Source organism: Mya arenaria, chromosome 14, assembly GCF_026914265.1.
Source record: "Mya arenaria isolate MELC-2E11 chromosome 14, ASM2691426v1".
NCBI lineage: Eukaryota > Metazoa > Mollusca > Bivalvia > Myida > Myidae > Mya > Mya arenaria.
This window is the reverse complement of record NC_069135.1, coordinates 38,940,902-38,965,517: the sequence shown is the minus strand read 5'-3', so window position 1 is coordinate 38,965,517 and position 24,616 is coordinate 38,940,902. Positions and strand designations below refer to the sequence as shown.

The 24,616-nt window shown below is 34.9% G+C and overlaps 2 protein-coding genes across 2 annotated transcripts; both read right to left on the bottom strand.

Annotated features, from left to right (window-relative positions):
* Nucleotides 1–4,064: 4,064 nt before the first annotated feature.
* On the bottom strand, nucleotides 4,065–6,152 carry LOC128216106 (uncharacterized). The gene is made up of 2 exons (XM_052922695.1): nucleotides 6,080–6,152; nucleotides 4,065–5,389 (listed from the first exon to the last, which is right to left on the bottom strand). The coding sequence occupies exons 1-2, from the start codon at nucleotides 6,150–6,152 to the stop codon at nucleotides 4,065–4,067; spliced, it is 1,398 nt and encodes a 465-aa protein (XP_052778655.1).
* Nucleotides 6,153–11,744: 5,592 nt separating this feature from the next.
* LOC128216105 (uncharacterized) lies at nucleotides 11,745–13,628 on the bottom strand. The gene is made up of 2 exons (XM_052922693.1): nucleotides 13,294–13,628; nucleotides 11,745–13,122 (listed from the first exon to the last, which is right to left on the bottom strand). The coding sequence occupies exons 1-2, from the start codon at nucleotides 13,626–13,628 to the stop codon at nucleotides 11,745–11,747; spliced, it is 1,713 nt and encodes a 570-aa protein (XP_052778653.1).
* Nucleotides 13,629–24,616: the final 10,988 nt, after the last annotated feature.

Here is a 24,616-nt window from a genome sequence, read left to right as displayed (position 1 = left end):
GTATTTTTTCAATTCAAACTGTAATGCGTTTGTCTACGTATCTAAAAGTAAATTTAAAAATAACATCAGTATATGTATCTGTACTTATCACGTGACTTTCACATGTAAAATATAAAACACAATATAAACTGGGAAACAATTATGCTCGTATTGACAATTCTTTTCTTGTTTTGAGGATATATTGTATTTGCTGATTTGGGAACCATCTGGTGTCTGGTCCCTTATAAAGCGATATTTAGTAGATTCACGACACTTTGTCGTAAATACATGGAACACGTTTTAAAAATCATATTTACCTACACTGCTGACATTTCTATTTTTCATTTTGTTTTCACTAAACAAATTATAATGGAAGTATATAGTTGTCACGACTCTTCCAAAAGTATACCAGAACGCCTTTGACTGAAATGTGTATAATTCATTTAAAACAAAAGCAAAATTGTTAACACAAGTATTTGTGATTCAGAGCAGAATATCAAAGCCTTTAAACATCGGGTTTTCATTGGCTGACCTTTAAACATCGGGTTTTCATTGGCTGACTTTTAAACATCGGGTTTTCATTGGCTGACTTTTAAACATCGGGTTTTCATTGGCTGACTAAAAGCAACTTTAAAAGCAAAATTTCTCAACAGATTAAAACATTATAAGGCGACTAAAAATTAATTTCTAGATTTTCATCCCCCTCTCTTTGCCGCCGCCCCATAAATTTTATTGATTCGAATAAGATATTGAACTAGAGTCTGAATTTGTTTATCGGTCCTGTACTGTACAGGAACGGCGTTAATTCATACCTACGGTGTCGATGTGTTACGGTCGTGTTCCTTGTTGGTCTAAAAAACATGTGTATAGTCCCTTATGCAAAAAGAAAGAGCATGAACTCATATTCAACAGTGAAACAGTCATCAAAGAAAAAAATCACCCACGCCCCAATTTAGAAAAAAAATGGATACAAATCTAGTTATTAATTTACATTGGCCTACAAGTAAAACATGTCAATTATAGTTACCTGTGTAAATGATATATGAAAACAAAACTGAAACGAAAGATAATGTCTTAATCTGATATCTATAATTCATGTGTGCTTTTAAACATGATAGAAGTTAAATTTTAGGTTGCTATATTGATTTTCCCTGCATTGCCATTTGTTAACTAAAACAAGTTGTTATTGCTTGTTCATTGGTAGAAGAAACAGCTTTAAAAGCTAATAGCCAAAAAACTAAATTAAAAGTAAGCAAAAAAGATAAAACTTTACAAACAAAATTCATCTTATATGTTTTTGAACACAAAATAGTACCTGAAAACCACACCACGTCTTACTGTCAACACGTGTGATTTCAAATGTGTTCATAAATTTAAACAGGCGATGAGAACATGTTGCTTAAACATAAATCTCGAACTAATTGAATGTGATTCAATGTGACTTTATGACATATACATACTTGTCAGATCAAATCTACGCGTATGTTTACTGATTAATGCAACCATTGTTTAATAATCTAGTTTCGGATATTTAGATTTATCAGTTGTTTACCCAGCATCAGTTTAAAATAAATACATGTCGAGTTGTAATGTATACGTTATACATGTTAAAGCAGGGTCGTGAGAGAAGGAGGGTTTGTTATTTTAAGCCAGAGAATGACCATAATCTGTTGAAATCAGTCATTTCCTAACTTAAGTTGATTTCTTAATATTTTCAATTTCATATAAATTTATTAGTGTTTATAACACTAAAGAATGTTGATTTTTAATAATGTTCAATAAAATAATGAATTCTGGAAATTCTTCGTTTTTATTTCATATCACTAAAGAGATTCTTAAATTAGGAAAGTGATTTAAGTTGGAAATGACTTAGGAGGTTTTATGAGTACCGCCCCAGGGGTGATATTTATACTGGTCTTAATTGGATCTTAGAACGATGTATCTAATCGGATTGTTCGGTTTTAATAACGGACCTATACAGTGAATGGAATCAATGATGTATGGCTGTAAGATTGACTTAAATTGTATAATGAATACCATCGCGTTACGTGTTCGTTCGAAAATTAATGGTTTATGGCTAAAAGCGTTACTAACGCTTTAAGTATAATGAATATTTCGGCATAAGACGTTTTTAATGTAAATAAGAAAAATTGTTAATTGATCTTTATTCAGTAGTCTTTTATTACTGGTGTTCAGATGTTCACGCAAAAAATGGTTTATTCCAAGGCGAACAAAAAAGAAGTCGCAACGGTCACTCAGTGAGATTGAAGCTATGAAATAAATAATTAAAGGTAAAATAATATAAATGAAATTAAAGCTTGAATTTTTCAGGAATGATTCTTAAAACTAAGAACAAATAATTATTCATTTACGAAAATGGCATAGTCCAAAATACCGCGTTGCGCCTGTATATGAATACAATACATTGAACGTACCTGTTGGCTTTAATTTTGTTTTGTTTGCTTGTTTTTCTGTGTTTTCCAGAAAACAGGTGTCCCTTCCTAATATCATATGCCCCCTCCTAAAATCAGGTGTCCCTTCTTGGAGCCAGGTGCCCCCTCCTGGAATCATGTGTCCCTTTCTGGAATCAGATGTCCCTTCCTGAAATCATGTGCACCCTCCTGAAATTATTTGTTCTTTCCTGGAATCAGGTGTCCCTTAAATAAAAGCTTGTGTACGGTTTCAGCTAAAATAAATAACACCACATTATTTTAAAAACAGGAAAAATAATGATCTATCTTAAGTAAATGATAGGTTTCATTTCTAACGACAATATTGTTCTTAACATATTATGTTTGTGATTGTTTCATCATAGTGTTTTAGTTCTCACCGTTTAGCCTTTTGTATCAAAAACACTTTAGTTATGGTTCATACTGGACTGAAATGCACCTACCATTTTACTAAATCAGCAGTCGCATTCCAGCTTAAACTGACGATTTTATATGTGGGGTGAAGGTTTCAATCTTACCAAAACTGTAGATGTAACACGTTATATGTAAGTCCCAGTCCAACGGAGACTGTCAATGTAACACTTAGGATGTAAGTCTCAAATTAATCGAGATTTTCGATGCTACACGTGTGATGATAGTCTCAACCTAACCGAGACTGTCGATATTAAACGGAGGCAATAACTCTCAAACTCACCGAGACTGTTCATAAAACATGTGTTATTGTGATGTTAGTCTCAACTTAACCGAGACTATATATGGTTTACGCGGGATGTAAGTCTCAATCTTACGGAGGCTGTCGATGTAACACGTTAGATATAAGTCTTAATCAAACCGGTTTGTCAATGTTTTGCTAGTATGTGAGATGTAAGTCTCATTCCAGTTGAGACTGTTGATGTTTAACATGAGATGTAAGTGCCAATCTAACCGAGACTGTCGATGTAAAACGTGAGATGTCAGTCTCAATCTTACATAGACTGTCGATGTTTTACGTGAGATGTAAGTCTGAATCTAACCGAGAATGTCGATGTTATACGTGAAATCGATGTTATGCTTTTTGCCTGTGTTCTTGAGAATCGATCGTTCAAACATTTATTTCAGTATACGTTCAAAATCGAGTATGCATTCTTCAAAAGATATTTTTTCGTATGGTTCACGTAAACCCTATCACCGACATTGAAGTAAGACATTGTTTTATTATTTTTCTATTGCGATTCACCTGATTGTGTGTGAATCATACAAGTAAATCTTCATTATATTGAAATTTCCTTTATCATTATGATGGTGTTCTGAAAGTTATAATTGCCAACGTATTTATTGACACCAGAACGAGTTTGATAAAGCATTTATTTGCCTCTTTTTTAATGAGTTTATAAAACGGAGACAGTATAACAAGAAAAGAAAACGTTTATATGCTTGTTAATAGGCAATGTACATACATATTTCACATAGTGTGTTGGATATAAATTGTCCAAAATATGATCAAATAGAAGTATTCATAAGCAGCTTTTGGAATCATATCCGTATTGCTTATAGCATGCGGTGTAAACAAGACAATTATATATAGCCATACTACAATATATTTTACAACAATTAGAAAAATCCAAGTTCGATAGTACCATATCAACATTCATAGCATTAAATTAACTTGATAACAAGAAGTGTGTCTTTGTATTCGCCGACAATCAGGGAGACAGTGCGGCTGCTGAATAATAAATCACGTGGTCCGTACAATCCGTTTTCTTCCCTTGCCAGGGTAGCCAACTTCCTATTCTCGTCTTTGTCAACCTGAAGCACTCTTTCCCGGCAGCAGACGAACACGTGACCAGCAGATGTCACGTGCACTCCGCTAGGGGTTTTAAGGTCAGGGTCAGTAAGAGAAGCCAGCACTTTGCCGTTGATGTCCAGGGTGATCAGTTGATGTGCATCGCCGTTTGTAATGTAGATTGTCTTCCCGTCGATACTGATGGCACATTTCCACACTGTGGTACCACCAGACTTGTCCTTGTACAGTTTCTTACCTTCCTGTCCCGACATCGTGTAGACGTAAAGTGCGTTACCGGAGGAGATGTAGAGCTGGCCACCATGATGAGCTGCGGCATAACATCGATGGTTGAAACTTAACTTCCGCGTAGTAACGAGTTTCCCTTCCGTAGCATTAATGAAATAAAGTGCTCCTGTATACGCATTATAACCGTCAACACAAACGGCAACTACATTTCCGTTGATGTGGCACACGTCCCATGGTTTCCTTGGGACATCACAGTAGTCGAGCACCCTGTACTCCTTGTCCATGATCTTCACTTTACAATTACCCTTGTCTGCTATGACAAACTCTCCACTAGGCATTTCACATACGCCATTGATATCACATTGATGTTCGTCGTCTCTCATCTTCACGTTGTACTCCTTGTACTCTGCAACACTGAAGACGTGGTTTGGATCGGAAAGGGGATCTTCTTGCAGTTTGGTAATAACAATCGATTCGAACGTCTTTATTGAAAATAAAAGTTCTTCTATAAGAATATTGGCATGAAATGCTACATTGTAACACTCAATGGCTGATATGCCACGAACATGAACGTTTGCTTGTGAAATCATATCCTGACTCTTTCTGTACGTAATATATGATTTTGGCTCGCTTGACTTTGCTTCGGTTTGAAAAGCGGCAATCATGTTTTGCAATTCGATAGTCATTTTATCACAAGTTTCGATATCTTTCTTTAGTTCAGCTATCATTTCGTCTATGTCCTGTAAAGTTGTCTTCTCAATCTTGTCAAGGATTTCGTTGATATGTTTACGTATGTTTTTAAATTCATCAGAAACGGCTGACCGCGTCTTTTTCAGAAATGTTGTTTTCTTCATTCTTGCTTCTTTCATCAGCTCGAATTGCTTTTGAAGATCAGCTATCTTCTTTGGAATTTGTTGAAACTCAATATTTCTCTGAATTCCTTTTGCTATATCTGGAATGGGATGGATTTTGGAACATTGTCTGAAACAAAAATGTTTTAAAACAGTTGTAATCAGGTCTGCATAAACTGCATGTGACCTTGCTTATGTGGGAAAATGTGAAAGAAAATGTTTTAAATTTGACGCAAGGAAGCACTAGCGGTTCCAGGGAGACGCCCCCAACCCCCTCTTAAATCGCCCACGTTTACTTAATTGCTGTGTAGGGGTTAAAAGATAATATAATACGCACCATTCCGGGCTAAAAAATGATATTCTTTTCTTCGGAAAACCAAAACCCCATGACAACACTTTAAACCAATTAAATTTCGGTTCTGAGGGTGTTGCGCAAGCCAACCGGCTACACCCCTGAGTTACGCCCCCTCTTAAGTTAAATCCGTGAGCCGCCCCTGGTAAGTACAGCTTATTTACCGGTTAGTGTCTTAACGCGCACAATATAGGTTGATACAACTATTAGTTTTTTCTTTTAAATTTAATTGCATTTAAAAAAATTAATTCTACTTAAATGATCAAAATCACAAAAAGGGTATGATTTGTTTTCATATTAAAAAGATAATAATTATGATATAAATGATATATTGGCGATTTTTCTACTGGAGAATTGATTGCCACGTTATTATTTATACATACATGTGGTCAATGGCAACGCATACAGAACAGCACAGATGGTCATGGTCACCACATACCAGCTTCAGCGCCTCCCCGGGGTGCATCCCGCATCTCTCCAGGGCGTCCGCCACCCCTGGGGCTGCCTCCCATTTCTTCACGTCCTTCCGTCCGAGTACCGCGTGTTTCTGTTATATTCCGTTATGTTTTGAAACACAGTTTTGCCAGTAATATTTTGTGCATTGAGTACAATAATGGTGAGCTTCGGTGTTAAATCCGTTTTCTTCACACGGAGAGCAGGAAAAATCGTGTATGAAGTCACAGCCCCTCTGAAGTGATGATTTAATATTTAAAGTCATATTTAGAATTTTACCGAATGTTTAACGCAACAACCCTTTGTCCATTTTGTAACTATCTGATCCCATGATTATTTGACCTAGCTTTAACTACTGATAATATGGTTTTATTACGACCTGCGGTGCACATAACTTACGAATATTATCATATTATAGCTCATTTATCGATGATATCATAAAGAAATTAGATATATAAATGATAATATTCTATTTTCAACCTTCTATGACTTTAATTGAGGTTACATGTATTTACTATTTACATAAAATAGTCTGGTAGCCTAGTTGTAGTTTCCTCTTCGGGAGCGAATGTCGCAAATCTGTTCACCGACAGCGCCTTAACAAAGACGTTCAAATGGTACCGTTTTATTCCTTCCCTGGCTTACGTCTTAAAGGTAGAGTCGCGATGTATAGAATATTGGAAAACAATGTTAAAGTAACTCGCTCATGGTTTGTAAAATGCCCTTTTTAAAATTACGAAATAAAGTGTTGGAAGAGTGTTAAAAGAAAAATACCAAAAGCCGAAACCCTTCAGCAAATGTTGATATGAGCTCAAAAATCGTCTATCAAGACCACAATTTTCTTTAACGTGAATAACGCGATTGAAAATTAATTACGGCTGCGGTGTTGCGTGATTGGTTGATTGACATTATCACGTGATGCTATCAATGTATCTTTATTAGGCCAACATCTCCACTAGTATTGTTGAAGTCCTGGTGCACTAGCCGCCTGTTTTCTGTTGTTTTTTCTTGACTATAGCGGCGTGGGTTGTAACCCGACTTAAACTAAAATACTTTTTATGCTATAACCGTTTGCAATTTCGATATCATAGAATAAAATAATGATAAAATAAGTGTTGGAAAAACTACTTTTTGGTCCAAAAACATGAGCGAGTCACTTTAACGGACACATTGGTATTTCTCATATAGCTCAGTGAGGTAATGTTGTCTCTTTAAGTGCAGACCCTGGGATAACTCAATAATATTACCAACCGCAGATCATTAATTAATGGACCATCATTTAAACTTAAACCCTTTTTAACTGATTTCCTGATGACCTGGCTATGGGGGACATTCACGAGTAACATGATTTCAAAAACTTAGGTGACCACTAGTCAATGGTAATACTAAAATCCTTTTAAACGGAGGACCTGGTTGTGGGGCACATATGATTTCAACAAACTTAGGTGACCACTAGTCAATGGCCGTCCGTGCTTAACCTTTTTTATAAACGACTCAAAAATTAGTCTTAGATAATATAATTGAAATACTTTTCTCTCACCTCAGGTAAGTAGATCCAAAAGTTTAACCATGCTAGAAATTATTATCATGCCCCACGGGCGAAGATAAAGCAAGTACCCGTATGGAACTCCTATTTTATTGTCATCACACAATTACCTCCCTTTTTGAAGACTGTCGTCTGTAGCATCATGGAAACCTTGTCTTGTGGCAATATTAAGAATGTTAATTAATTATTTCTCGCTTCAAATGGCACCATAAAAGGTTTTCACGCACCATTCAAGAAATTATGCTTCACTCTCCTCAGAACTATATAAAGACCGATTTGACTATTAGCATAATCTGAATCACTGCGCGTATGTGCACGACAACCACGAATTATCACATATCCATAGGTAATTATTTTCACTACGCACAAAATTATTCCAGCAAAAAATACATTTTTACTTAATTTTGTTTAACTGAGGTAGGAGAAAAGCATCTACCATAGCCGCTCGTGTAAGATCGGTAAACCTTGTTTCCGCAAAACACCCTACGCTCGGGTCGGGATGAACCTATCTTACACCCTCGATCATGGAAGATACTTATATGTTTTTATTTTTGGTCAATCTAAAGACATTTAAAAAGAAAGCCATTGTAAATCGTTAACAAGACATATTTCTACAATATATTATTACGTTCAAAGGGAAGAATAGTTTCTCAACCAAGGTAGTCGAAAGGTATTATAGCAAATATTTTATTTTTATTTTGTGTATGCCGGTATTCCAACATTAAGACACACTATGCTTTGTAGTTTAAGGTGGTGGGATACGTTGCTTCTATCAAACGTTGACCTGAAAAAGATAAGGTTTAACTTTTCATTAATAATGAAATTGCGCAATAGCCAAACAATTTACAAGGACTCTGTTTAAAGCCACAATGTCGAAACCCAACAGACACTTCAGTAGAGACACAGACCGTACTTACGTCTTATTTGAAATGACGTTGACGTCAATGACACTAGACGGTGAACCTGTAAAACTGATACGTATATGTGAAATTGTATTGTTGATATGTATATGTGAACTTGTCTAATTGGTACGTATACGTGAACTTGTCTAATTGTTACCTATACGTGAACTTGTCAGATTGGTACGTTAACGTGAACTTGTCTAACTGGTAAGTATACGTGAACTTATGTATTTAATTTGTATACGTGAATCTACATATATATATCTCCGATTATATTTCTAACACAGCTAATTTTCTGTTTTTGCTATTGTTATTTATAGCATTGCACTATTTATTATTAGATACCGTTTTCCCCTAGTTAGAGGCCCGATTTCAAAATATTTTCGCAGAAATGATTCTTAGGTAAGAATTTTATCAAATTTATTAATAATATCGTTCTGTATATTTATGTCATATACTGGTCAGGCGCGATAATCAGCTCATCAGTCAAGAGTTGTTGCCTCCTTTAGTAATTGAAATGTCCAGAGCAAAATAAAAATTTATGTTTATGTAAGTAAATATAATAATATTGCAGTGTTTCTGTTTTCTTTTGATTCAATTAAATTCAATTGAAGTGTCCACTAATGTCGAAACCCAACAGACACTTCAGTAGAGACACAGACCGTACTTACGTCTTATTCGAAATGACGTTGACGTCAATGACACTAGACGGTGAACCTGTAAAACTGATACGTATTTGTGACTTTGTCTTATTGATCTGTATATGTGAACTTGTCTAATTGATACGTTAACGTGAACTTGTCTAATTGGTACCTATAAGTGAACTTGTCTAATTGATATGTAAACGTGAACTTGTCTAACTGGTAAATATACGTGAACTTATGTATTTAATTCGTATACGTGAATCTACATATATATATCTCCGATTATATTTCTAGCACAGCTACTTTTCTGTTTTTGCTATTGTTATTTATAGCATTGCACTATTTATTATTAGATACCGTTTTCTGAAAATTAAACAATTTTTGGATGATAAAACTAAGCAATTGCGTTAATCTATAAGGATCCTTATATGCATAACAAAGTACAAAAGTAAAGTTTTATGCTAGAACAGTTGTTTGTATTTTCTAATAAAATAGAATGTCCCAAATATATTTTCATTGAATAAAGTAAAATATCACAAGTATATATTTTAGTCGTTTTTAAAAACATCTCGCAAGCATATTAAAACACTTCAAATAAATCATTCTCACATGACTTATATATAAAAAAAAAAGTGTAATCCTCTTGCCTGCGCAACTCGTGAAAATATTTCTTCCTGGTGTCTCAATGAAATATATTGCCATCGGACGACGAAATTTAACAAATATGTTCTATTTAAACACTAAACAGGGAAAGAGATTGTCAAGTGTTGATCCATTACAAGGCCCGTCTTGGGGTAAGTCAAGGTACTTTTGAATTGTGTCAACTTATTCCGAGAGCATCATAAACATGTGTCAAAATCACAATCGTCAGTAAGATCAATAGAGCCTTCATGTCATTCAGAGCGCGTGTCAAGCTCTACAGCAATGTGTTCGTTGCTTTCTACTCAATCCATTTAATTTCTTTCGCTTAAAATACAGCCACGTTATTTTGAGATTCAGATAAAAGTCGGTGATTTGTCTGTTCCGCTGCATTGCGAATCTTGCGAGGATCGCTCCAAGGGATACTCAGTTTCCATATAGGAGTAATTGTCATGGCAGTGCTAGTGGCCGGACATAAGCATCATATCCAATATTTCAGTGTGCTTCAAAAATGAAAAAGCAAATAACAGTAACGCATCTTTGTGGTAGAGTTACCTAAAGTAAGTTCATTGCAAATACTAGCTTTACACAAACTGATTATATAAAATGTCTCCAGCAGCGCATGCTTACATTTCTAACTTGTTTGTATTGAACGTTGCTGTTACTTATGATATTTAAGTTTAGTCCTTTCAGCGTTTTATATGTCTCTGTATTAAAAAAAGAAAGACTGCATTCAGGTTCAAATTTGGGCGGAGAAACATATACCATTTAAGTCAATTAACAGCTGTACTCGAACTAAGACTGTCAATGCTATCCGTGGTATGTAAGTGTCAATTAAACCGAGAGCGTCGATGATCGAAGGCATACGTCAGATGTACGTCTCAATCTAAATTAGACTGTTGATGCTATATAGTGGGATTTAAGACTCAGTCTAAACGTAAGATGTAAGTCTCAATCAAACCGAGACTGTCAATGTTAAAGGCGAGTTGTGAGTCTCAATCCAACGGAAAATGTCTATGTTATAACGTGGGATTTAAATTTCTATCCAAGCAAGATTGTCGATTTGACAACGTAAGGGTAAAGACTCAATCTAACCGAGAGGGTCGATGTTAAATATGAGTCGTAAGTCTCAATCCAACCAATACTTTCGATGCCATTGTATTACTTCAGATGTATTTTGTGCTTCCGGTATGTGCTCTCTGGATGAATTATTTATCAGATAGGTTTTTATTAAACGCTCAAAATCTATTTAACTTTTTCCAAAAGAGGAGTTTGATTCGTTTCATTTGGATCCTATAACTACCATTGAGATTGCTTTATTCATGATTCGGTTGCAAGTGATTTAAGTGTGTGAATAAGGCAAGTTGATGTTTGCCTTACGTATACCGATTAAATCAACAAGCTTGTTTTCTGTGCATAATAAATGCCAATCTATTATATGAAGACAGATCTAGTTGTGATAAAGATAAAAACCTTTCGTTTCGATCATCACTCATCTGTTTATTTGGTTCTTTTCTTTCAAGGTTTTACAAATAGAAGATAAAAACTACAAGAGGAAAGAAATACACTATTGATCTGCTAATCTGTTTCAGGCTATAATAAAAATTCATTATTTTAGGTGCAACGTTTTATGTTTACCTTCAGTGCATAATGTTATAAATGGTGTATGTCATTTAAATACTTCCAAATTTAATCATAGCCTCTGAACAATTTTATCGTTTTAAATGAAGTGTTTCTGAATAAATATTCAATGACATTACTGAACAAATAAATACTCACACAATACATGGATTCATATCATATTTCATATAGTCGGTTGTCAAAACATAGCAATTATATATGACCAAACTGCAATAAACTTTGCAACAATATGGAAGAACTGTAAGATAGTGCCAAAGTGGGCATTGTTTGTTTACAGTATTAGATTATCTTGAAAACAAGAAGGGTGTCTTTGTACCCGCCGACAACCAGAGAGGAAGTGTGAGTGCTGAAGTATATATCTCTCGGACTTTCAAGTCCATCTTTTTCCCTTGCCAGTGTGATCAACTTTGCCTTCCCGACTTGCAGTCCCGTGTCAACCTGCATCACTATTTTGGAGTCATAGCAGCACACGAACACGTGTCCAGCAGGTGTCACGTGTACTCCGGTAGGTTTTTTCATGTCAGGGTCAGTGATTGAGGCCAACTTGTTGCCGTTGTTGTCAAGGGTGATCAATTGATGTGCATCCTTGTTTGTTATGTAAATTGTTTTCCCGTCGTTACTGAGGACAAATTTCACCACCGTTTTGTCCCCATCCGTGTCCTTGTACAGCTTCTTCACCTTCTGTCCCGACATCGTGTACACGTACAGGGCGTAACCAGATGATACATAAAGCAGGCCACCATGATAGGCTGCGGCATAACATCTATGTTTGAAACTTAACTTCCTCGTTATTACTAGTTTCCCGTTCGTAGCTTTAATGAAATGAATTTCATGTTCGTCATCATATGAACTATGACAAACGGCTACTTCATTCCCATCTATATGGCATACGTGCGATGGATAAGCCGGGACATCACAGTGGTCGAGCACTCTACACTCCTTGTCCAGAAGCTTTACCTTGCAATTCATTTTGTCTGCTATAACAAACTCTCCACTAGGCATTTCACATACGCCATGGATAAAACAATGTCCTTCGTCGTTCATCTTCACGTTGTATTCCTTTTTCTCTGCAATATTGAAGACGTGGTTTAAATCGGTAAGTGGACCTTCTGGCTGTTTCGCTATTAATGTTTGTTTTCCAAATATTTTTATTAAGGATAGAAGTTCTTCAATAAGGTAGTTTTCCTGAAATGTAACATTGAAACTCTCAATGACTGACTTGCCTCGAAGATGATAATTTGCCTGTGAAATAAAATCCTGGCTCTTTCTGTAGGCAATGTATGACTTGGACTCGCTTGATTCTGCTTTCATTTGAAAAGTGTCAATCATATGTTGTAGTTGGATATTCATTTGAGTGCAAGTTTTGATATCAGTCTTCAAAGATTCGTCAAGTTCAGTTATCATTTCTTCCAAGTTTCCTAATGTTGTCTTCTCAATATTGTCTAGGATTGTGTTGATCTTATTACGTTTGGTTTTAATTTCATCAGAAATGGCTGACCGCGTTCTTTTCAGTGATGTCGTATTTTTCACGTGAGATTCTTTCATCTTCTCGAGTCGCTCTTGAACTTCAGCCATCATCTTTGTAATTTGCTGGAACTTAACATTCCCCTGAATACCTTTAGCTACATCTGGAATATGTTGGATTTTGGAGCAATTTCTGAAAAAGGAGTCGTGAAACGGTTATGAAAAGTGCATAATGTGTATTTGGCCTGGCTTATATTGGACAATGTTTTAGAAAATGAGTTGATGCTTGAAGCACGTACGTATGGATTATTTACCGTTTTGTATCTACAAGATAACGTTTAAAATTTAACTTTTTCGTACTTACCTATGTTCCACGGCGACGCAGATCTGACAACATAGCTGGTCATGGTCACCACAAACCAACTTCAGCTCCTCACCATTGTGCCTCACGCATCTCATCAGGCTGTCCACCACCCCTGGGGCTGCCTCCCATTTCTTCACGTCCTCCCGTCCAAGCACCGCGTGCTTCTGATATAATCCGTTATGTTTTGAAACACAGTTCTCGCAGTAATATTTTGTGCATTGAGTACAATAATGGTGAGCTTCTGTGTTGAATCCGTTCTCTTCACACGGCGAGCAGGAAAAATCATAGATGAAGTCACAGCAACTCTGAATGGATGGCTCAAAATTGGATGCCATTTTCTCTCTTGTGTTTGAAAAAGACTCGCTGACTAGTGTCATTAGTTTCCATTCCGTCCCTTCTGTTTATTTTGTAACTAGGAAGTATTTTTTGAGCGGAGCTGATAAGAAGAAATCCAATAGTTTGATCAATTTGAACACTGACATTTAACTCGATATCCAAATGATTAGCGTTGTTACAACTGTGCTTAGTTAACAATACTTTTTCCCGAATCTATAACTATAAACCATAAACTATATTTTTAAACATGCAGCGATGAAGACCCGTTTTGTTTGGGGTTCCTACACTCGGAACGAACAATATCCCAAGCTTTTCGCAAACTGCCGAATACCCACGATTGCCTATCCCGAGCTTGCCGGAGATAGCAGAGTTATGAGGTCAGAGACATCTAAATAATATTCCTGTGTATTCGATAGTGAATCGACCGACTTACAAAAAAAATAACACTATTTCCAGTGTTTCGTGACCCCAACAGGGGTAATTATCATATCGGCGTGTAGTTAGTTATACCGATGCGTTTTGTAAACCGTATCGTCTCAACCCTAGTAAATACTACAATGACAAAAAAAATATTTTTTCGTCACGAAGGCATGAAGTTCACAAACATCAAACCTTGCAATATAGATAAGCGGATATGTTTATCATTGATAACATGTGTGATTAAGGTCTGTATTTGGGTCTGAATATTTAAGGTTATTATATATAACAATGTTTTAGGAAATGGCAATAAAACAATGGGCGTTGTTGTTTTTCGTGCCAACAGGGAACTGGGGTTAAGGTGAACAACTTGGAAAGCGGATACCAACCAGTGTATTCTTTCAAAAACATTGGCTTTTTCAAGTTTACGGTGGAAAAAGACTGGGTAGTGTATAAAATTGCGAGATACATAACTATAAAAAGTATGCAATTTTACGACTTACGTTTTATCAAATAAAGGTGGAGTAGGATGATATCATATATAAACTTTTTTATAGGCGGTGACCTCTAATTTAAAGATTCAAGCCCCAAGCCGAGACACTAGCGGAATAATCTAGCCTTTAAATAACTGTTCGGTCGAATATACCATATATATTTTTTTATATATATTTATGCTTCGTTTTGTTTCAGTAAATCATCAAAAGAAATAAAATGATCAACATAATGGACCAAAAACTGGTAATGTAGTTCTTTATATTTGTATTTAGGTACAGGGTGGCACGGATTCAGGGATAAGTCAGTCCATATGTTCATATTAATACTGCACACACACTTGTTAAAAAAGCTACACCAATCTCAATTATAATCGTGTTTATTATTTTGTTTAGAAACACAACAACTTTGCATCTCTTTTTATTAATCTTAATAAACAGTTGTTTGCCAGATTATATAAATACTGAAATTAATATATTGTATTCGGTTAAAATATGTTATTGTGCACAGTAATAGCATTTCGAAAATATGTAAAAGATCAATAAATATACTAGATTGGTGTGATTCACATATACCTTTCTAATAGCCTGGTTGTAGATTCCTCTTCGGGAGCGAATGTCGCAGATTTGGTCAACGGCACCGTCCTGACATTCTAATACTACCGTTTTATCTCGTGCATGGCATTCATAAAGATTGAATCGCGATGGTTATCCGGCGTGAGACCACAGTTATTTTTACCATATGTTTCATATAGACACTAACCTGGCTTTTGACTTTATACACATCCCAATTGAAATACAAGGACATGGCATCTTTAGAACAATTCAAGACACAAAGCATAATCACAAGAAAACACCATATTGGCCATTGACCCGACTGTCAAAATTGAGTCAAATACATAACCCTTCCGCCAAGGAGTCAATCGGCTACAAACAACTAATTTTTAGACTTCCACAAGCTATGATTTTTCCAATATTTACACTGAAAACTATCAATTTCTGCAATAGAGTGTCAAATTCAGTCAAGTTCTCTGCATTTTTTGCTTCTTTTTCATTTAATTTTAATAAAATATTGATACTTGAACACAAGCACTCTTTTGTCTGTATTCACATCCGGATCTTGGTCACCGGGGGGCAGATAACTGTGGTCTTGAGCCATCCACAGAAATACAAACAAACTCCGAATTGTATGTTTTTGAACACAAAGTAGTACCTTAGGACCACACAACGTCTAACTGTCACCACACAATGTGTGATTTCAAATGTGTTCATAAATTTAAACAGGCGTTGCGAAAATGTTATTTAAACATAAATCTTAAAGCTATTGAATGTAATTCCTTCTTGACCTAAACATACTTGTCAGATCAAATATAATAATGATATTTAATAATAATAATAATAATAATAATAATAATAATAATAATAATAATAATAATAATAATTTTCATTCGGAACCTTTTCACGGGTTTCGGTCTTTACCATAAGTTTAACATGGGACCTGTAATTCGTACAATACGGAACAAATATGGGATTTTTGTACGCGCGTGCGTCCCAATACGGAAATATATTTTACGGCCACGTGGTTCAAAATAGCGTCTACGATTGGACGTATAAATTAGGTATGGAATAATATACAGTACAAAGTGCATATTTATAAAAAAAAATATTTTTCTCCTTTTCGTAACTATAATATTTAGTTCGGAATTATAAGATTTAAAAAAAAATGAGTTTAAAAATCCGGTGCCAGTGATTAATGCAACCTTTTTATAATAAATTAATTTTGGACATTTAGATTGATGAGCTGTTTATCGTGATTTAGTTTTAGATAAATACGTGAGTTGTAAATGTATATGTAAAACATACTGAAGAAGGGTCGTAAGAGAAAGGGAGTATGTTATTTTAAGCCAGAGAATGACCAGTTCTGTTGGAATCAATCATCTCCTTACTTTAGTTGATTTCTTAAAATTGCAAATTCAAATAAATTCATCAGTGTTTTTATTATTTATGTATGGACATACAACAAAATAACAAAAACAATGTCAAAACAGTCAACCTTTGAGAGTGAAGCTATAAAAAAATAATTTAAGTTAAAATAAATGAAAAATAAAGCTTGAATTTTTCAGAAATCATTCTTGTTTTGTTTTTAATTATTCATTGAAATGGCATAATCCGAAATACTGCGACACGCCTATATATAAATACAATACATTGTTCGTAATCATGTGTTCCTTCCTAAAAACATGTGTCTCTGTCTGAAATCATGTGTCCCCTCATGAAATCATGTGTCCCTTCCTGAAATTATGTGTCCCCTCCTGAAATTATGTGTCCCCTTCTGTAATCATGTGTCCCTTCCTAAACTGATGTGTTTCTTCCTGAAACCATGTGCCCCTTCCTGAAATCATGTATCTACTACGCAAATCATATTTGCTGTCCAGAAATCAAGTGATCCGTCCTGAAATCATATGTCGCTTCCGGAAATCATGTGCCACTTCTGAAATCATATATTTCTTCCTAAAAGCTGTTGTGACTTCCAGAAAAAATGAACTGTCACGGACATTATATTTATTGATACATTTGTGTTATATCTGTCACGGACATAACATTTAATGGAACGTCAGAACTGTCATATGTTCTAATATCTTATGCTTTATGTGTAGTTGACATGCTATTGTGTTTAACTGGCATTTTATTGTGTCAAACTGACATGTTATTATGTCTTACAGACATGTTGCCATGCTATCATGTCTAACCGACATGTCATTATTCGTACATAAGTGACATGCTATTATGACAGACTGACATGATGTTATTATGCATAACCAGCATGTTATTTTGTCTAACCGAAATATGATTATTTGTATCTGAAATGTTATTATGTCTAACTAGCATGTTATCATGTCTAACTGACAGATCCGCATGTCTTACTGACAAGAAACTTTGTCCCAAAAATATGTTATTTGTCTAACTGATATGCTTTAATGTCTAACTTACATACAATTACGTCTGACTAACATGTAAGTATGACAAATCAACATTGAATAATGTGTGTGTGTGAGTGTGTTTCTGTGCGTGTGTGAGTGCGTGCGTGAGTGCGCGCGTGCGTGTGTATGGGTGTGTGTGCGTGTGTGTGTGCGTGTGTGTGTGCGTGTGTGTGTGTGTGTGTGTGTGTGTGTGCGTTAAAGCTTTATATTAAAGTTCGCTTTTACGCCATTCCCCAATAGTGACAATAACGTTCATACATAAAGCCGTATAATAAAACAGTACCTACCCTCCATAACTGTCTATTGATAAATGACAAGATGTAACCCTAACCACGCAATAGTTATTTGGCCTTACTTGGAGTGCAGTGATTGCTAAATAAAACTGCACTACATTCATAAATTAACAAGCGGAATGCCCGGGGAATATCAACGTTTCAAGACACTGGCATCAATATTATCTTACCTCTAGATAAGGAAGTACTTTATCATGGCAGGTTGATTAAACTTCATAACTTAAAATGATAAAGCTCATTTTAACCTTATATTGAGAAATCTAATGCAAGGTTATATTTTAAATAAAAGAATGAAAACTACAGGGATAAGCCCAGTAGATAAACATTTTAAATTAAACCGTGTTTAGAGTCACAAGTTGTGTTGGCCGTAGTAATGTCCACTTAAAGGGACTAAGCACCAGATGATACAATTGCAAGAAAAAACATTTTCAAAAATGTTACATAAAATTCATATTGTTGTATACAGCGCATTGAATTTTACTTTCTGATTTATCACATAGCTTACGACACACGTACCTTTCTCAAATTTTAGCGTATTTTCCCAATTCAACATTTATTGCGTTCGTCCACACCGTATATACCAGTAAACCCAAAAAAAGCGTCGATATATAAACACGTATCTGTACTAATCGCGTGTGCTCTATTTTCGAACGGGTAAACTCAGCTGAGACAGTGGCAACATGGTTTTTATCTGTTTCATTCTAGCTCGTATTGATTTTGTTCGCTTGTTTTGGGGAAATACTGTATTTGCTGATTTTTGACCATCTGGTGTCTAGTCCCTTTAAAGTGACGATGAATAGATTCACTACAGATGTCGAGAATACATGATACACGTTTAAAAATCATCTTTACCTACGCTGCTGACATTTCTGACAAATTGAAGTATTATAATGGTCACAACTCTTCCAAAAATATACCAGACTGTCTTTAACTGAAACGTGTAAAATTCATTAAAAACAAAAACAAAAAATTTAACACCAATATTTTTATATCGATAATTTATCTATGCGGCTGTGCATGGAATGATGATTGTTTTGATGATCATAGGCTGTATATTCTTGAACAGTCGAACCCTGTTGGCTCGAAATCACTTGGCTCGAATTCCTCGTAGGCTCGAACTGGATTTAAGAGCCGACTTCGTTATATTGTAGGTAAGCATTGCCGATTGGCTCGAATTTTCCGAGGCTCGAGGAAGTTCCAGCCAACAGGGCTCGACTGTATCTGAATAAATGTTCCGTTCTGTTTTGTGATATCGAGCAGAATGTCAAAGCGTTTGATCATGGTGTTTTATTTGTTGAATAAGACAAAAAATTAAAAGCAAACATTTCTAACAGATTAAAACAGATCAAAAGTAAAACCAAATGTCACCTGAATAAAGGCTATCCGAAACAATCTAAAAAGAAAATAATATAGAGGATATTTAGTTGTTTCAGTTCAAGATCGTTGTTTCTTCCATGCTTTTCGGTAAAATATGGGGTTTTATCAGTGAAATAACAGCAGTGAAAATGTCAATTTGATATTTTCACTGCAAAATAAGAAGTGAAAATATCAACTTTTAGAACTACTTTTAAAATCCTATGTAGCATCTCCCCCTTGATCAAAACAGAAAAATTCACTTTGAACCAGAAAATGTTGGCAAATTTAAAGAAATGTTTTATAAATTTAAATAAATATATATTTAGAAATTAACAACTCACCGTTTACACTGGTTATCCCGTTTTTCTAAAGTTTTCTTGATCTTGAAGCTGAATGTTCGAACATTTGCTTTCATACCAAACAAATTACAGACGAAAACAACTGTTTGAACATAAAAAAGAATGTTACCGACGACAATATATCATCGTTCACATGTATTTCGAACTGTTTGTTGTTGTAATAAGTAAAACGAGCTTCCCGGAAAATTCACACAACAATTTGCAGATAATCTGACATTTTTTACCCCACCCACGCCTCAAAATATGTCAACAAACTAGCGTGGTCCTCATCATTACCTTGAAAACGACCTGTCTTCAAGCAAAAAAGACTGGTCTCTGACCGTAAGATCACTGAATATCCATGTAACATGAAACACACTCTAAAACTAAGAAAAATGTTTATAATCCAATGATTATCCGCATTTGTTTTGCTAACACATTTGACCTTTCAAATTTCATTCATTAAATCGCGGCGTAGTTATTTGGTTATGTATTTATGTCCCGCTTAAAATAAAAGTGTTTTCGTTATATTTTGGAACATCTGTGCATTTATAAAACTTCATTGATTACTGTTCATAAAAGCTTTGCATTAAAAAACGAGCGAATAATAAACTATAAGAATGAATAGCAGAGAACTTTTTCTCAACAAACCGGAAATAGAAAAGTTGACAGCTATAATTTTGCGTGAGGGGCGCCCTACGGGTAGCGGCGTAAATAACACCTTTTTCAAAAAAGGGGGTAATTAAGAAATAAATATTTTTTTTAATACAACTCCGAAAATAAGCATAAAAGAAACAGAAAATTTGTCAAATATCCTCTATATATTTCCCCGAGTAAGCACCAGAAGGTATATTTCACGAGTGCTGTACCAACGAGTGAAATATTTACTTTTGGTGTTCACGAGATGAAACATAGTGCGATCTCACTCTTAAACCAACATTTTTTTCAATATGTTTTAAAATGGATAGGAATGACTGTTTATTGTATTTTTTCAGAAAAGCGCGCCAATTTGTATGCGAACCTATTTTGGAAATGGAATAGGAGAGTGGACTAAAATTTTAAAACAGTCAAAAATATCAAATTGATATTTTTACTCCTTGAAACAGTAAAATATCAATTGTACTGATAAATCTATATATACAAGCGGAAGTCATATAATAAAAAGAATGTCTTTGATTGAAATGTATCATACATGTGTGCCTTTAAACTGCATATTCCTTTGTATTATAAAAACGAATAGTTATGGTGAGCAAAGCATATTGCTTGTTCATAAGTAGAAACAATTCTAAAAGCAAATAGCCAAACAGGAAAAACTGAAATAAAAGTAAGCATTAAACATAAAACATTATTGATCTATGAACAGGAAATGCTAAAAAATCCTCCTTTAGTCTTATATGTTTTTGAACACAAAGTAGAACATTAAAACCACACTATGTCTAATGGTTAACATACATTGTGTGATTTCATATAAATTTAAACAGGCGTTGAGAAAATGTTATTGTAAAATAAATCTCAAACTCATTTAATGTAATTCCTTTATGACTTATACATTCAGGTCAAATTAAATCTACGCGTATATTTACTGATTAATGCAACCATTGTTTTAATAATCTATTTTTGGATGTAAAAATTTATCAATTGTTTACCCTGCATCGTTTTTGTATTAACTTAGTGAGTTGTAATATATATGTAATGCAGAACCGTTAGAGAAGGGAAGTATGTTATTTCTAACCCGAGTATGACCCAGTTATCTGTTGAAATCATTGCACTCCAATAAATCACTTTTGTAGATATTCAATACTGGTCGTAATTGGATTGTAGAACGGTGAAGCTAATCGGATTGCTCGTTATATTTAACGGACCTTTGCAGTGAATGGAGTCAATGATGTATGACCATTAGATCGACTTAGTAATAGTTAAATGACAAGCTCTTCTTAATCATTAGAAATTACTTGGGTGTGTATATCGGATGACTGGCAGGACCTTTAAACACCCGAGAAACACCCGAGAAATTTATTCTGATTAAGCCTAGAACTTAATGATTGATTATTAATGAATCATTTAGAATTGTCAAACAACAATTTCAAAGAATGAACTTACCATTTTATGTATGAACTATTTCAGGCAATATATTGTTACAATTAACCCGCTTGGTAGGTATCGGTTGAATATTTATTTGGCCACATGTGCTAGTAATAGGGTTGTAGATCATTTCTACCTTCAAACTCTAACCGCTTACATGAATGCACACACATTTTGAATTTGACAAATTTCCTTCAACAGTTTACCTTCAATGGCGTAGCTACATATAAGCATTATAGGCCTGGGCCTATAAATTTTATGAAAAAATGACAAAATTCAATAACCTCAAAATGCAATAAAAACAAATAGCTACTCACACATTTTGAACAACTTGAAAATTTTGTTTTATTTTAACCAAAGCAAATTTGTGTTTATTTAAACTGCATGCAGATGGTATTGCTTGATTTTATTGTAATCATTGCAAATATATTAAAGTGGTCGTAATGTGCATATAAAAGTCCCCAAACTCATACAGAATCATCGCGCCTACAGGTTTTTAGGCCCTAGCTACGACCCTTTTCATCAGTTCATCAATTCAGTTTTCTTTTTGAAAAATAGTATAATGCTTTGAAAAGGCTTGCCCAAAAGCTGATCGATAATGGTGTCCCGCCTAATCGAATAGTTTAGATCATCGGCCATAAATAATTGAACAATTATAGTAGATTGAAAACCAGACACAGAACAGCACAAAAACAGAATTCCGTTGATTTTACGCATACACACTATTATAGTCCATATTTTTTAATCTAAATCTATTGAAATTGTTTTTGAATGTACAAAAAAGCCACATGCCACGGTTTCATTCACTTCTATTTCTACGCGATATGTTTTTTTTATTTCCGAAATGCTTTTGATTAAATACATGTTTTGTGGCTCAATAAATGTTAAAATCATATGTTTCAATGATGCTAGAAGGGTTTTATTTAAAGTTAATTTAAATTGCAACAACCATTTCCATAAGGTAGGGAAATGTTTTAGTGGACGTACTGCTCGCGCGAAAAGGAGTAACCTTGACACATCGGTTATGCCATCGTTACTCGTGGTAACAGAAACATATTTTCAATATTTTTTCTGTGACCACTCGTAAAAAAAATATATATGATCTTATTCTAAGCATAATATGTTTGTATATGTTATATACTATTTTCAGTTCTCACCAAATTGTATAGGTGTATGTAACAAAAACACAGGCGTTATCGTTCAATTATTGCATGAAATGTGTGGGTCCGTTATCGCGGTGCGTTAAAGCGTAAAACCCCGGGCGTTTTCAGTAGAAAACGTGCATTATTCAGTAAATTCACGTGCCGTTAATGACCGGCTTTTTGTTTTACATAAGCGGTATCAGTGACCGCATCAGAACACTGGACGCTGAGCGACCTGGTTTCTGACCGAAATTGGGTCCACGATGCAAACCTCTTGCACAAAACATATTTCAGCATGCATAGATGTATACAAATATTAAACAACCATTAACATACATTTCTTCTTCTGTGTTGTCTTTTCCTGGCAAGCTGAGGCGTCTTTCTAGACAGTACTTTCTGCAGTTGTTTGACTATTTATTTGCTTAAAAAGCACTAAATTAGGTCTAAAAACCTTTAACTCTTCCCAACTTTAGTTATTTCTGTCGATTTTATTCAGAACAAACGACTTAAATGGACATGATTCCATAACGTCGTATGCAATGAAGAGAACATTTTAACATTTTTTTCCGTTTTAAATTAGTTGCCAAAACATATTAATGTTAAATTAGGAATACATCGGTATTAATCGATTACCCGATAGCTATTGTGTGTAAATAATCCAAGTTATCCAATAAATTTAAAAAAAAACACAACACTTTCCATTCGACTGAACACTTAACAAAATGGCGTCGAAACAAAAATGGAACTGTCGAGTTATGTTGCGGCCCTAATCGAGCTTAATGTTAAATTTTTTCAACGACATCACTCGTGACGTCACACACGTACCTGTTATGGAGGTTAGTTTGAACTAAATGTTTTTACATTTTCGTGACATTGAATAGCTTTTTTAACATAAAAGTTACTCATGGTGTGTATTTTTATGCAATAATAACGATAATACACATTTTTTCGGTTGTTACCATCTGCAAAGGCCTGCAAAATGGTTTACAGCCCGATCGCGAAGGTGTATTAACCCTATAATGTGGAATGAGATGCACCGACTAGTTCAGCCATCGCAGTCCAGCTGAAACCGACGATTTCAACCGAACTAACCGAGACTGTCAATGTTATACGTGAGATGTAAGTCTTAATCAAACCGAGACTGTCGATGTTGAACGTGGGATGTAAGTTTCAAACTAGCCGACTAGCCGAGAATGACGATGTTGAACGGGGATGAGTCTATAACTAGCCGAGACTGTCGATGTTAAAGGTGAGATGCAAGTCTCAATCTTACCGATGTATCAATGTTATATGTGAGATGTAAGTCCCATTCCATCGGAGACTGTTTATGTTAAATGTCAGTCTCTTTCTAACCGAGAATGTCGATGTTTTACGATAGTATACGTCTTACGTATTATACGTAAGTCTCAATCAAACCGGGATGTATATGTTATATGTGAGATGTAAGTCGTATTCCAACGGTGACTGTTGGTGTTAAACGTGATATGTAAGTCTCAATCTAACCGAGACTATCGATGTTATACGTGAGCTGTAAGTCTCATACCAACGGAGACTGTCGATGTTTAACGTGAGATCAAATTATGTGTTCTGGAGATGAACTAAGAGATTGTTTTATTATTTCTTATTGCAATTCACCTGACGACTGTGATTCATTATGCAAGTAAATTGTCATTACAGCTCGAATCAATAATTCAATATGATGGTGTTCTGAAAGTAATTAGTGCGAACGTATTAATAGACACCATGACGAGTTTGATAGGCGGTTTATTTGCTTCTTTTTTAATGATTTTAAAAATAGGATACAACATATTAAAACACAACAACAACAATACGTTCATTTTCTCGTTTATAGGCAATGTATATTCACGAATATTGAATAATCTACAT